This window comes from Melozone crissalis, unplaced genomic scaffold (genome assembly GCF_028551555.1).
Source record: "Melozone crissalis strain CALT ecotype California unplaced genomic scaffold, PUWL_Pcris_2 ptg000041l_1, whole genome shotgun sequence".
NCBI classification, from domain to species: domain Eukaryota; kingdom Metazoa; phylum Chordata; class Aves; order Passeriformes; family Passerellidae; genus Melozone; species Melozone crissalis.
The window spans coordinates 1,799,376-1,811,505 of NW_026535819.1; the positions used below are offsets into that span (position 1 = coordinate 1,799,376).

At 57.6% G+C, this 12,130-nt stretch overlaps 1 protein-coding gene across 1 annotated transcript in view; it reads right to left on the bottom strand.

Moving 5' to 3' along the window:
* Positions 1-652: 652 nt before the first annotated feature.
* LOC128942169 (carboxyl-terminal PDZ ligand of neuronal nitric oxide synthase protein-like) overlaps positions 653-12,130 on the bottom strand; it is a 28,462-nt gene continuing 16,984 nt past the window's right edge. The window contains exons 3-11 of the mRNA XM_054284468.1: positions 8,612-8,704; positions 7,822-7,880; positions 6,322-6,430; positions 5,769-5,910; positions 5,230-5,390; positions 4,055-4,222; positions 2,974-3,151; positions 2,410-2,758; positions 653-2,296 (exon numbers count right to left, since the gene is read on the bottom strand). Coding sequence (XP_054140443.1) covers positions 1,822-2,296; positions 2,410-2,758; positions 2,974-3,151; positions 4,055-4,222; positions 5,230-5,390; positions 5,769-5,910; positions 6,322-6,430; positions 7,822-7,880; positions 8,612-8,704 — 1,734 coding nt within the window. The 3' untranslated portion in view covers positions 653-1,821. The remainder of the gene's footprint in view (positions 2,297-2,409; positions 2,759-2,973; positions 3,152-4,054; positions 4,223-5,229; positions 5,391-5,768; positions 5,911-6,321; positions 6,431-7,821; positions 7,881-8,611; positions 8,705-12,130) is intronic.

Consider the following 12,130-nt stretch of genomic DNA (forward strand, 5'->3'; position numbering starts at 1 on the left):
TCTTCCCATGAAGGAAGCATAATAAGGCTCTGGGCTGGAAGTGCCCCCTCCCCACGCAGGCAGCCCCCCGGCAGATGTCTGCAGTGGGCCTGGGGAAGGGGCTCCCTGCTCCCCACTCTGCCATGCTGGAGGCTGCACCCACTCCATGGAGGGATGGAGAGTGGCCCTGAGACCCCACAGAGGTGCTGGGTGCCTTCATTTGGGCCTCCTGTCCTGCATGGGGGAACAATCTCACAGAGATTTGTCCCTTCTGGAGTCTCTGTGTGAATTGCCCCTGGATTTCCTTCCTCACCTTGCAAGGCTCAGGGGTCTCTTGCCCGTTCTGGCTGCAGGCAGCCCTTGGGATCCCAGTGCTCTGGAATGCCACTGGTGCCATCCCATCCAGCTTTGCCATCTGCATTCTACCACCCTCCATCCTCTGTGCTGTGGCCAGGATTTATTTCAGCAGTAGAAACAGGACCAGGAAAGAGCAAAAGGAGTGTGTGGGGAGCAGGGCCCTGCCTGGTGGTGCCCATCCTGGCAGGGGCTGCTCAGGGAGCAGCTCAGGGGCTCAGCAGCCATTCTCAGCAGGAATCTTTCCTCTTTGGGAATACCTGGGAGTTCCCAGTCCACCCCACAGCTCAGGACCCCCTGTGCACGGGCCCCACGGGGCAGAGACACAGCACTGGCTCTGCAAATCTGTTTATTTTTTTCTTTAAAAGTCCATTACCAAACCGCAGTGTCCTATGGGGTGGCTGGGCTGTCACTACTGCACTACAGGACAGCCCAGCCGAGCTTTACAACCCCCAGCCCGGTCCCCAGCCCCGTCCTGGCTCTGTCACTGCCACGGCTGGCTCTGGGTGCATGTCCTGTCACCCCCCTCTCCCTGCAGGAGCAGCACCATGCCAGGGACAGGCAGCACGGCTGCTCCAAGTCTCCATTTCTGCCTGACACTTCCCAACTGGACTCTCTGACACTTTCCCAACACCCTCAGACAAACAACCAAGGTGGATGAGCATCACCCCCCTTCTTCCTTAAACCTGAACTCCTCCCAGGACACTCACATTTCTGAGACCAAACCCAAACCACACCATAACACCCTACAATCAGCACAAGGAGCAGCCTCCTGCCTGCAGCCACCAGCAGCTCGGGGGGCACGGGAGGGCTCTCTGCCCTGACCCCAAGACATGGGGTGCCCCCTTCCTTACGGTCACCCCCTGCTGCAGGCTCCCACGGCCAACCCTGCACCCATCAGTGGCCTCAGAGTGGGGCCCAGCCTGTGTGGGCAGTGGGTGCTGGGGAGTGGGAAAAGGCACCTATGGAGGCAGTGGCGGCTTCACTGCATGGGGACACAGTGGTGGGGCTGCTGTCCCCAAAGCAGGGCTGGGCACAGCGTGGGGCTGGTGGACACCAGCAGCTCTGGAGAGTCCCAGTGTGGTGGCAGTCTGGGACACACCCTGGGAGCTGGGCAGGGCAGTGACACCGTGGCTGTGCTGCGTGGCCCTGCTCAGGCTGCCACGGGTGGCAACCGATGAACAGAACAGTCTCTTGTCCCACAGCCCTGCCCAGGGCTTCCAGCCTGCAGCTCCCTGGGAATTCTCTGCTGTGAGCATCCCTGGCTGCGAGCAGGGACACGATGGCAGTGTGACAGCAGTGTGAGCCGGTGCCGACTGAGGCAGGGCTGGCCAGTCCCCTCCTGTGGGGTGGCCTCTAGGTGGTGGGACAGGTACAGGAAAGGGACCTGTCTTGTACCCTGGGCACAGGGACCCCCAGTCCCACTGCAGGGTTGTGGATGGAGCTGCTGGGGCTGCCAGCCCCCAGCTACCACCTCCTGTGGCCCCACTAAGAGGGGACTCTGCTGGGCCCCACAGCAGTGTCCAGCTCATCTTCAGAGAAGCTGATGTGCAAGCAGGTGTCATCTGCAGGGGAGAAGGGCAGTGAGCTGTCCGTGGGGCTGCCCAGGGCCAATAACTCCTTGGCCAGGGTCTCGCTGGCTGCTGGGTCATGGATGCTGGCCAAGGGGGACATTGGCCCGCTCTCTGCAGTCCTGTCCTTGCCCAGAGAGCGCTGGCAGGTCCCGGCAGGGCCGGGCTCCGTGCTGGAGGCAGCGCTCCGTGCAGGAGTCCTTGCCTCAGGGTCCAAGAGGGTGAGGGAGCTGGCAGTGATGCTGGTGAGGCTGGAGATGCTGGCACTGGGTAGGCTCAGGTGGGCAGTGCTCTCGGGCTTCACCTCCACTTCCAGGCTTGGGGAGGTCTTGCTTGACCTTTTGCGTAGGATGGGTGGGGGTGGGTTCAGCTTGGGAATGGGCGGCTGCCGCCTGCGGGGGGAAAGCAGAGAGAGGAGGTGATGGGTGAGTACATCCCTGCAGCACTCAGGGTGTTCCTGCTGCAGCTGGCAGCAGACACAGGTGGCACGGGTGGCACACTCTACCTGTCCTCGTCCCCTCTGGCCGTGTCCTCCGCCTTCTGCCGGCTGCCCCCGTTGGGCAGAGCGAAGTCTCCGACCTCGGAGCCCTCCACGCGCCGGCTGAGCCCCTCCTGCCCCTCCAGGCACTCGTCCCCCTCCTTGCTGCCGCAGCGGTGGCTGCCCCTGTCCAGGCTGACGAGGTTGAGGTAGGAGTCCCTGGGGCCCAGGGAGGGCAGCGAGCCGGGGGCCACCGGGCTGCCCAGGATGCTGGCAGGGGTGGAGGTGGATGGCAGGTGGACATCCAGGCTGTAGTGGTTCTTCAGGTTCAGGGAGAGGGACTGGGCCAGGGACAGGTTTTGCAAGGAGTGGTCAGCTGTAAGAGATGGACAAGGGGCTTGTGAAAAACTGGGCATCTCCAAAGCAGCTGCTCCCCTGCACTGTGAGGGGTGCAGAAATGCCCCAGACCCCCAGAGCCTGCTGGGATGGTACTGGGAGCACTCCAGTTGTTTCCTGTGACTGTAAGGAATGCAGTGATTGTCCAGAGGGATGGAGCTGTTGGCATGCCAGTGAGTGTGTCACTATCCTCACCCGGCTGCCGATGCTCATCCCGGTGCTCCTCCCGGGCCTCCAGCACTGTGAGCTGCCGCACCAGCAGCGAGACGTGCTGCAGCAGGTCGCGGTTGGTCAGCAGGAGCTGCCGCACCCGGGCCTGCGCCTCGATCCGCGCCGCTGTCTCGGCCGCCAGCTGGTCCTTCAGCAGCTGCACCTGCGACACAGGACGGGAGACGCGAACGGGATGATTGGGACGGGACGGTGCGGGCCGGGAGGAGCAGCCCCGGGAGCGCCCGGGACCGGCGGCGCCACAGCGCCCCCTGGCGGCCCCGCCGCGCCACCCCCGAGCGGGCCCCCCGAGCCGGTCCGGCCGCGGCATCCCGGGGGTGTGCGGGCTGTCCTGCTGTCCCCTCTGTCCCGGGGGTGTGCGGGCTGTCCTGCTGTCCCCCCTGTCCCGGGGGTGTGCGGGCTGTCCTGCTGTCCCCTCTGTCCCGGGGGTGTGCGGGCTGTCCTGCTGTCCCCCCTATCCCGGGAGTGTGCGGGCTGTCCTGCTGTCCCCCCTGTCCCGGGGGTGTGCGGGCTGTCCTGCTGTCCCCTCTGTCCCGGGGGTGTGCGGGCTGTCCTGCTGTCCCCCCTATCCCGGGAGTGTGCGGCGTGTCCTGCTGTCCCCCCTATCCCGGGAGTGTGCGGCGTGTCCTGCTGTCCCCCCTATCCCGGGGGTGTGCGGGGTGTCCTGCTGTCCCCACGGTAACGAGAAACGCGGAAGGGATGTGCCCAGACGGGAGGCACCGGGTCCCCGCTCTGATGCGGGATGGTTTCCAAAAACGGGATGAGATGGGGTGAAACGGGAGTTGGGGGCTCTACCGGGCCCGGCAACATTCCCAGAGCAGCGCGGGGCTGTGTGAGCAGCGAGCTCAGCTGTGCTGCAAGCGATGCTGCACGTGGCGCTAAAAGCAATGCTGCGAGCTGGGCTGCAAGCGATGCTGCTGAGAGCTGTGCGACCGGGAACGCTGCCAGCACTGCTGCCGGGGCCCGGCCCGCTCCCACCTGCCCCGCCAGCCTGGCCCAGGGGGAGGAGAAGGGCTGGTGCCACCTGAGGGGAGGGCAGGACGTGTACCTGGGCCACAGCCACCTGTGTCTGCTGCTGCTGCTGGAGGAGCTGCTGCTGGAGCAGCTGGAGGCAGTGCTGGGAGGCCAGCGGGGTGATGGAGGCCGAGGAGCAGGGGCTGCCCGGGCTGAGCAGCTGCTGGGAGCTGGCCAGGTGGAGGGAGCAGCTTTCGGCATCCTGGGCACAAAGAAATGGGCAGGTGAGCGGATTGACTGGCTCAGGCTGGCATTTGGATTTTGGTTCCCCACGGTGCTGACCCAGAGCAGCAGAGGAGCCCCTGTGCTCGGGGCACCCAGGGGGTGTTGAGGGGCAGCCCTGGGCTGTCAGCTCTGCACATCTGTGGGATCCCCAGTGTTTCAGAGAGGCTCCTTCCTGAGAGCTGGCAGGGCTGCCTTGGCTGTGTCTGGGGAGGGCGGGTCTGCCCCAGGGCTCCCGGGAAGGAGACAGCAGGGAGTGACCCAAACACCCCACACCTTTCCGTGCTGTGGCTGCCCGGGCTGGGCGGTGTCCTGGTGCCTGGAGCATTTGCCAGTGCCAGCAGCCACTGCCCTTCCTGCTGCTGCCCTCCCCTGCTCGGGCAGTGCCAGAAGGAGTGCACAGGAAAGCCCAGCCTTTCCAGGCACGCAGACGAATCCCATGGATTCGGGGAGTGCCTGTCACTGCAGCTGTTTCCAGGCAGCCCTGTGAGCGTTACTGTTGTGTGAGCTGAAGCAATGCCATTCAGGCCTCCGGGAAGGGCTCCCAGAGCTCTGTGGAGCACCCATTCATTAAGGTGGAGCTGCTGCTGGAGCTGAATGTGCCGTGGTGCCTGCGCTGCCAGGGCTGGGCCTCCTGGGGATGTTGCTCCCTGGGCCTGGGGCACGAGGGCAGCCAGGGATCCCTGCCAGGGCAGGCAAACAAGCAACTGCTGCAGAGCAGCACTGAGGGCACAGAAATCCAGCCTGGGTGGGGTGAGAAGCCTGCTCAGCCATGCACTGCAGCCCCCACCACGGCCCTGGACACGGCCTGGCTGCAGGTGAACTGGGAGCTGAGCAGCCTGTTCTGGGCAGGGAGCCAGCAGGGAGGGCTGCAATGGGGTCTCCATGAAAGCACCTCCAAATGAAGCCATGATACAGTGACCCTGAGCAGAGGGCCCTCAGCAGCAGCACAGCACATGAACCATTCTCCAGCCCACCCCCCATTACCTGGCCATTCTTTTCCTTTGAGGCTTGCCCAGGTTTCAGCATGCCAAGGTCTCCCCTGGCACCTGGCAGCTCTCTGGGTCCCCTCTCGGACACACAGATGCCCCCAGTATCGATGCCAACCTCGTCCACATCCGTGATCTTGGAGCCCTTTATCTGGTGAACTTCAAACAAGATGGACACGTCAATGTGAGCCTCCCTTCCCTGCCAGGGCCCCACGCAGGGCTGGGAGCTGGGGGGAGCTCAGGGACAAGGGCCAGGACTTGCTCCGAGGCTCAGCATGCTGTACAGGGGCAGGAGGGAGGGATGGGTTGGCCGAGGGGCTGCAGACCCTCAGCTTGCTGAATGAGGGGGCTCAGCCTGCCCCTCCCCAGCGCTCTGTAGGAGTGGGCAGGCAGGGCAGATTCCCCACGCTCCCCATCCCAAGGGGCCCAAAGCTCTCGTCCATGAAGGGGGTGCCACCTGCGTGTCCCCACCCAAAAGCATCCCCGCACCGCTGCCTTAGGGGTGGCCATGCCCAGTCCCTCGGGGCCCTGAGTCACCTTCCAGCGGCTGCTCCTCGGCCGATTTGTCGCTGGCACCGTCGGCCTGCCCGTCGGCGTTCTGCAGGGCGTGCTGCAGGCTCAGCTTGTGGCACACCTCGAAGGCCTGTCCCACGGTGCGCACCACGCGCATGGCCTGGCTCTGCGGACAGCCGCAGCCGTGTGCTGTGCGCTGTGCCCTGCCACCGCCGCCCCGGGGACCCGCGAGCATCCCCCGGGTCCCACCCGCAGGAACCACGAGCATCCCCCGGGTCCCACCCGCAGGAACCGCAAGCACCCCCTGCCTCCCGCCCACACTGCCCCTCTCCTCCCGGGCTGCGTGCTCCAGCAGCGCCCCCCGTTCCCCACCCTGGGTCTGGGGGCTCCTGTCCCTGTGTGGAATGCGCCGCTGTCCAGGCTGGGCAGGAGGGGACAAGCACCAGGCACCGGCGCTGCCTCGGTCACTCCCCAGGGCCCTGCACCCTGAGACCCCGCAGAGATGTGGGTGCATCCCCAGAAGAGGGAAGGTTCATCCCCAGGAGAGGGAGGGTGCATCCCCAGGAGCCATCCTTACCTTCTTCTTGGATTTGAAGACGTTGCACCTGAAGGAGTTGTTTGCGCCGTCCCGTGCGATGTAACTGAATATTTTCAGGTCTTGCGAGTCATGAGAGACGTAGAAAATTCTGGGTGGGAGAGAGACAAAGGGGATTAATTGAGCACCATGGGGAGTCTCTGCCCTCCAGACCACCTCTGCCCCTGTGTGTCACTGGTTTGCAGCCCCCAGGATTGGAGGCACGAGGCAGTGCTGCTTGCAATTTTCAAGGCAGGAGATGATGGATTTAGAGAGAGTTTCAGGCTTGATGGAAAACCTTCTGGTTTCTGAAGTAGGGAAAAGCTTTTTAAAGATCCTGTGGGAAAGCGAAAAAATCTATAGTCTTGGAAAGTGAGTGGCTATTTTTAGCCCCATGAATTAACCCCTGCCCAGGCTGCAGCGAGGCAGAACTGCCTGCAGGGTGGTGGCTGGGCTGCCCCTGGGGACACAGAGGGTCCCTCCTCGGCAGTGGGCAGGTGGCACAGCACAAAGCCCCTCCCAGGGATGCTGAGTGCACTCCAAGGATTCCTCTCTCTGCTGCTCAGGCTGACTCTCCTCCTTGTACTGCAAAACATTTTGAAGATTTTTATATATATTTGATTTAATAAGGTGAAAATGTGACAAGTGAGCTCAGCTCTGAATAGAGAAGAAACCAAAGGGATTCTTGAAATGATTTTTTTTCTTCTGCTCTTTCTGTCACTGGAATTTTTTAGGTGTTGAACTTGCAGTTAGAGCAATTACTGCCAATGTACCACATCTTGTAGTAATCTTTAAAGAAAGCCAGAGGTGAGAAGTGGGCACAGATAACGCATCAGCACATCCTCTGTTCCTTATCTCCTCACTAAGGGCTCTGATCCCAAAAACCAGTGTTGGGGATCTCAGTTCTCGGGGCTGTGGGCTCGGTGCTTCCCACAGCCTGGAGTACCCTGTGCTCTAAACCCATCCTCAGGCCATGCACCACCCCTGGGGTCACTTCCCATCCCTGGGGCTCCTGAGGCACCAGGTTTATGTTCAGGGTAAACCTCTGGGTGGGGCTTTGGCCTCTGGAATAGCTCCATGTCCCATGGAAAGTGCTATGGAAAGTCAGTGTTTTCTTGCCATGTCTGTAAGGGTTAATTCCCAGTGAGCACTTACACCTTAGAGTAAGGCCCTGCTTCAGAGGCACAGGGAGAGCCATGCTCTGAAGGAACACCATGGGAAGCCTGTCTTCAGAGGCAGAATCAGAGAGAAATGCAGGTTGGAGCATCTCCAGGGTCACCCAGTCTAACCCTGCTCAAAGCAGAGCCAGCTTCAAAGCCAGGTCAGTCCATCTCCCTCTCCAAAAGGTATGGAAAGGATTCTCCAGCAGCAGTAACTCTGTACCCTCGTTAATTTTAGATGCTCCTTTGGACAGCCTCGGTGGAGGGGTCTCAGCAGGTGGGAGGAGGGCACGGATCCCCCAGGGCTGAGCGGCCCTGCCTGGCTGAATCCCCTGCCATGTACCTGTACACAGGATCGTGCATCACCACCATCTTACTCTCGTCCCAGGTCCACTCCTTTCTCTGTAAGCAGACACAAAATTACAGTAAATCAGATGAAACTCCAGCAAACTGAGAGGCAGGAAACCTGGGAACAGTGCTTTTGTCCCAAGCCACAATCCAGGCTGCAGTGTGATTAGATGAGCCATGGCTGTTTCAACAATATCTCAGATAAAAATAGATTTTTTCTTTTTTGATCGTTTATCATATCTGATCACAGCCTTCAGGGCTGAAAATGGTCCCTAAGATTAATTTATAACATCAAATATGCAGAAGAGCTACATGCTTTGGGGAAGAAGGCTTGGAGTTGGGGCTTAGGAGATCTGGATTCAGTGGCTTGGTGGAAAGGACAGCGTGGCAGAGGGGTGCTCAGACTAGGCAGCCTGGAAAAGCTTTCTGGTATTAGCAAGAGAAAGAAAAAATGTATCCCATGAGAGATACATTTTTTGGATTGAAAAAAAATCCTCTTCCCACCGTGTAATATTCCCACTCTTTCCAGCAAGGTGGTGTTATTAGTAGGCTGGAAACTGGAGTGTTTTCTTGTGCAAATCCTGGGGGGTTTTTAGGAGAAGGCCAGTTCTGGTGAACAGTGTGAGTGCCCTGGGCTGGAGCAGGATGAGCAGTGTGAGTGCCCTGGGCTGTTTTTATTAGCAGGATGGAAACTGGAGTGTTTTCTTGTGCAAATCCTGGGTGTTTTTTGGGAGAAGGCCAGTTCTGGTGAGCAGTGTGGGTACCCTGGGCTGGAGCAGCCTCACCTTCTGCTTCTTGCGCAGGATCACCTTCACCCCGTCCACAGACACGATGATGCTCACCTTCTTCTTCTTAATGTTCTTGGCTTTGAATTCGTACTGGGGGAACAGAAACCCAAGTTTGAGAGAGTCCTGGGGGTACCTGGGACAGTGTGTGGAGGTCAGTGTGTGACAGGAAAATGTCAGGTGTTGGTTTCATCCCAGCTGCTGAGGGAGGTGGGAATTTGTTTTATTCTGCTGAGAAAAACTGTTTTGGGAAGGACTTGGTGCAGTAGCTGGGATGCCAGGCAGGATCCTGGCTCTGTCAGGAGCATCCCCTGGGAGAGGACAAATGGAGTTCAATCCTCTGGACACACCCAGGCTGTAAATTTGGATCTGGGAACAGTTTCCCAACGCATTGGCCATGCCTGGTCCAGCAGGACTCTGCTCCAGAGGTGTGATGGGGAGGAGGCACCTGCAGCAAAGCCCAAGCAGTGACATCTCTGGTGCCCTTGTGTGTCAGCCCTGCGCTGCACGGGGAATACAGAATCACTCAGGAGCTGCAGGGAGGGCCAGATGGGCGGCAGTAACGCAATTATACCTCAGTCATTTGCATAATCACATTAACCTCTGTGGGATCAGGATCTCTGGAGAAAAACCCTGCAGGTGTCTGCAGCCTGAGCTCACCTCCATTTGTGTTAAAAATTAAACACTGACTTTTAAATGCTGCTTTAGCTGACAGTTAGAAGCATGGCAGAGCCCTTACTCTGGAGACCTTTGTTTACAGCACTCATCCTTCCTGCCCCCATTTTAAGCACCATTTTTAGCTTCCAAACACAGCATTTTGATACTCCATATTTCTTGCAGTCCCTGTTTGAAATCCACCACTTTGTCACGTTGCTTTGGCAAATCAATGCGGGTTCTGATTCGTGGATGTGGAGGAAAAGGCAATGCCAAGCAGCCTGAAATCTACCTAGGCCCTGTAATTAGACATTTAATTAGAACTCTGATTTCTTCACACAGCTGGGGACATGCAGGGAGCAAGTGAGATGTTAATGGAGTCCAGGCACCTCTTTTGGGATGCTGGAGCTGGAGGAGTGTGTGTGGCTCTGTCACCCAAGCTCTGCAGAGAAGATAAACATCTTCCCCACTCCTCAGCACCCACTGTGAGCCACGCCAGCCTTACAGACAGAAAATTGGGTGGCTTTCATGTTGATCAGGCTTTTGATGCTGCTCATTGAATTCTTAGCACTCTGCAAGGTTTATGGTATCAGACAGACCCCGGATTAAACCACAGCCTTTTGATCTCCCCATGAATTATTACTTTCAGACAAGCTCTTTAAAAATCTATCTCTGGCGCTCTTGCGTGTGAAGCTGGAACTAAATTAGCTGTACCCGTTTTTTATTTATGGGGAGGAGTGAGAGGAAGGGTGAGGTGCTGAGAGCATCCTGCAGGCTGCTGGGGCCCAGGGGATGCAGCAGGGTCTGGGGTCAGGCAGATGGACCCGCCAGGCTCAGCACCTGAGAGGCTTCCCCACCCTCTGCCCCTCTGCCCAGGCCCCAGCCCAGCTGCTCCCCCTCCCCTGTGCTCACCAAACTGTTTGTCCTTGTCTGCTCCATGAATGTCAATAAACCCGGGATAGACTGTTCTGCCCGCTAAAGAGCTGTTTATCTTTCTTTATACACAAATGGCTGGGAAAATACTAGCTGTGCTTTCCAAGAAAGAGCAATACAGTGTATTTTCCCATTGTAGCAACAGGGGTGCAATTACATTCAAACAAGGCTCTTTACTCAAAGGCTTTAAGCAAAGTCCAAGCCTGGATTTTGCAGAGATGCTTTTTCTTTCTCTCTTGGACAGAAAGGAACAATCGGGAGCAGCAGCAGTGAATCTGTGGGTGCTGCCAGGAGTGATGGCAAGGCTCTGAACCCAGGGAACTCCAGCCAGCTCCCGCCCCAGCCTGGCTCTGTGCAGGGCTCCAGCCCCAGGCAGGGCTGTGCAGCACCACAGGCTGGATGTGGCCTCAGTGAGGAAGGGGTTTGTTGTCCCTTCTCCCCATGGAGCCCATGGCCACTGCTGCATCCCTGCTGGAGCTCACGGCCATGGCCAGAGCCAGCTTGGCCTGGAAACAGTTACAGCTCACTGGGGCCTCACATCTTATCTAAAGGGTGAAACCCCTTGAGCAGAAGCTGCAGGATGTCCCATGCCCCAGCAGAGGAGGCAGGAGCACAGCTGGGTGAGAGCCCCCAGAGGAGGGCAGAGCCCCACACTCACATTGCACCAGCTCACCTTGGGCTCTCTCTGCATTTCTCCACAGAAAAGGCAGGTGGAACACAGCTTCAGTCATTTAATTGCTTCCTACCAAGCAGGAATCAGTATTTTAATGAACTGATTTATGTAAGGGCAGGAAAGCACATGGGAAAAGGCACTCTGAGGCAGCTGACTTTCTCCTGTAGAATGCTCAGGCACAACCCAACCTTTATCCTGGCACAAGGCTCCAGGCTGACCTGTCACTGCTGTCACAGCACAGACCAGTCACTGATTTTCTTCTTACTATTGAATTGATGGGATTTTTCCCCCCAGATTTGTCAAGGTTCCTGACAAATCCAAACCCACACAGCAGCATTTCTCTCTGCTGCCTTCCACAATTCAATCTTTACTCTCCTGTTGTTTGTGCTGTCCTCTAGGGAAAAGCTTTCTGGATGCTAAAGGATCTGGAGTTGCCCCTACAAGTGGCAATACAGCAGGCTGGCAGCTTTCTTAACTATGGAGACAAGATGGGACATTTTATAAAAAAATGCAGGTCAAACTGGGGTAATTAATTTCATTTATTTTAGCAGCGTCATTAATTCTATATCTGCTGTGTTTGACCTGGAAAACTTTCCACTTCTGCTCTTAAATCCCTGTGTTCAAGACTTTGCCTTTCCTACGGTCCCACACACTGCTGGCATGAAATATTAACTTACCCATGAGCTAAAGACTGTATGACTGGAAATGTTAATGGCGCCGTGTGATGCATATTTCATTGGATAATTCCACCCAAGCAGATATAAATTACACATGCAGTTACCAGCTTCCATCTGCTGATGAAACTTGGGCTAATGCACATTGGAAATCATGTGCAGTTTCCAGCACTAGGAACAACCTGCATGAATACAGTTATTCAAGGAAGCAATTCTTAATGTGATTAATTACTGAAGGTATCAGGGCCTTCATTATGCAAATGAAAACTGTCATAAAATAGAGAGTTTGCAGGTCTTGGAGGCAGTCTTTGCTTCCAAAAAATGCATCTTCTTCATTAAGGAGCAGCAAGGCCAGAACATGCTCCTGGCCATGGTTCAAATGGCGTTTTAAGCTGTATTAAGGGAAATCAAAGCAGAGGCTCTGCAGGTTTTTGAAGCTGGAGAATGTCAATGTCCCCAGTCACAGCTGGGTATGGACTTATTTGCATGCCAGTAGGAAGACGCCACAGGCTTGGAAACCAGCGACTTCTCCCTGTGGCTGAAAATTCCCCAGCCAGCCCTCAGCCCACTGTCCTGCCCTGGCCT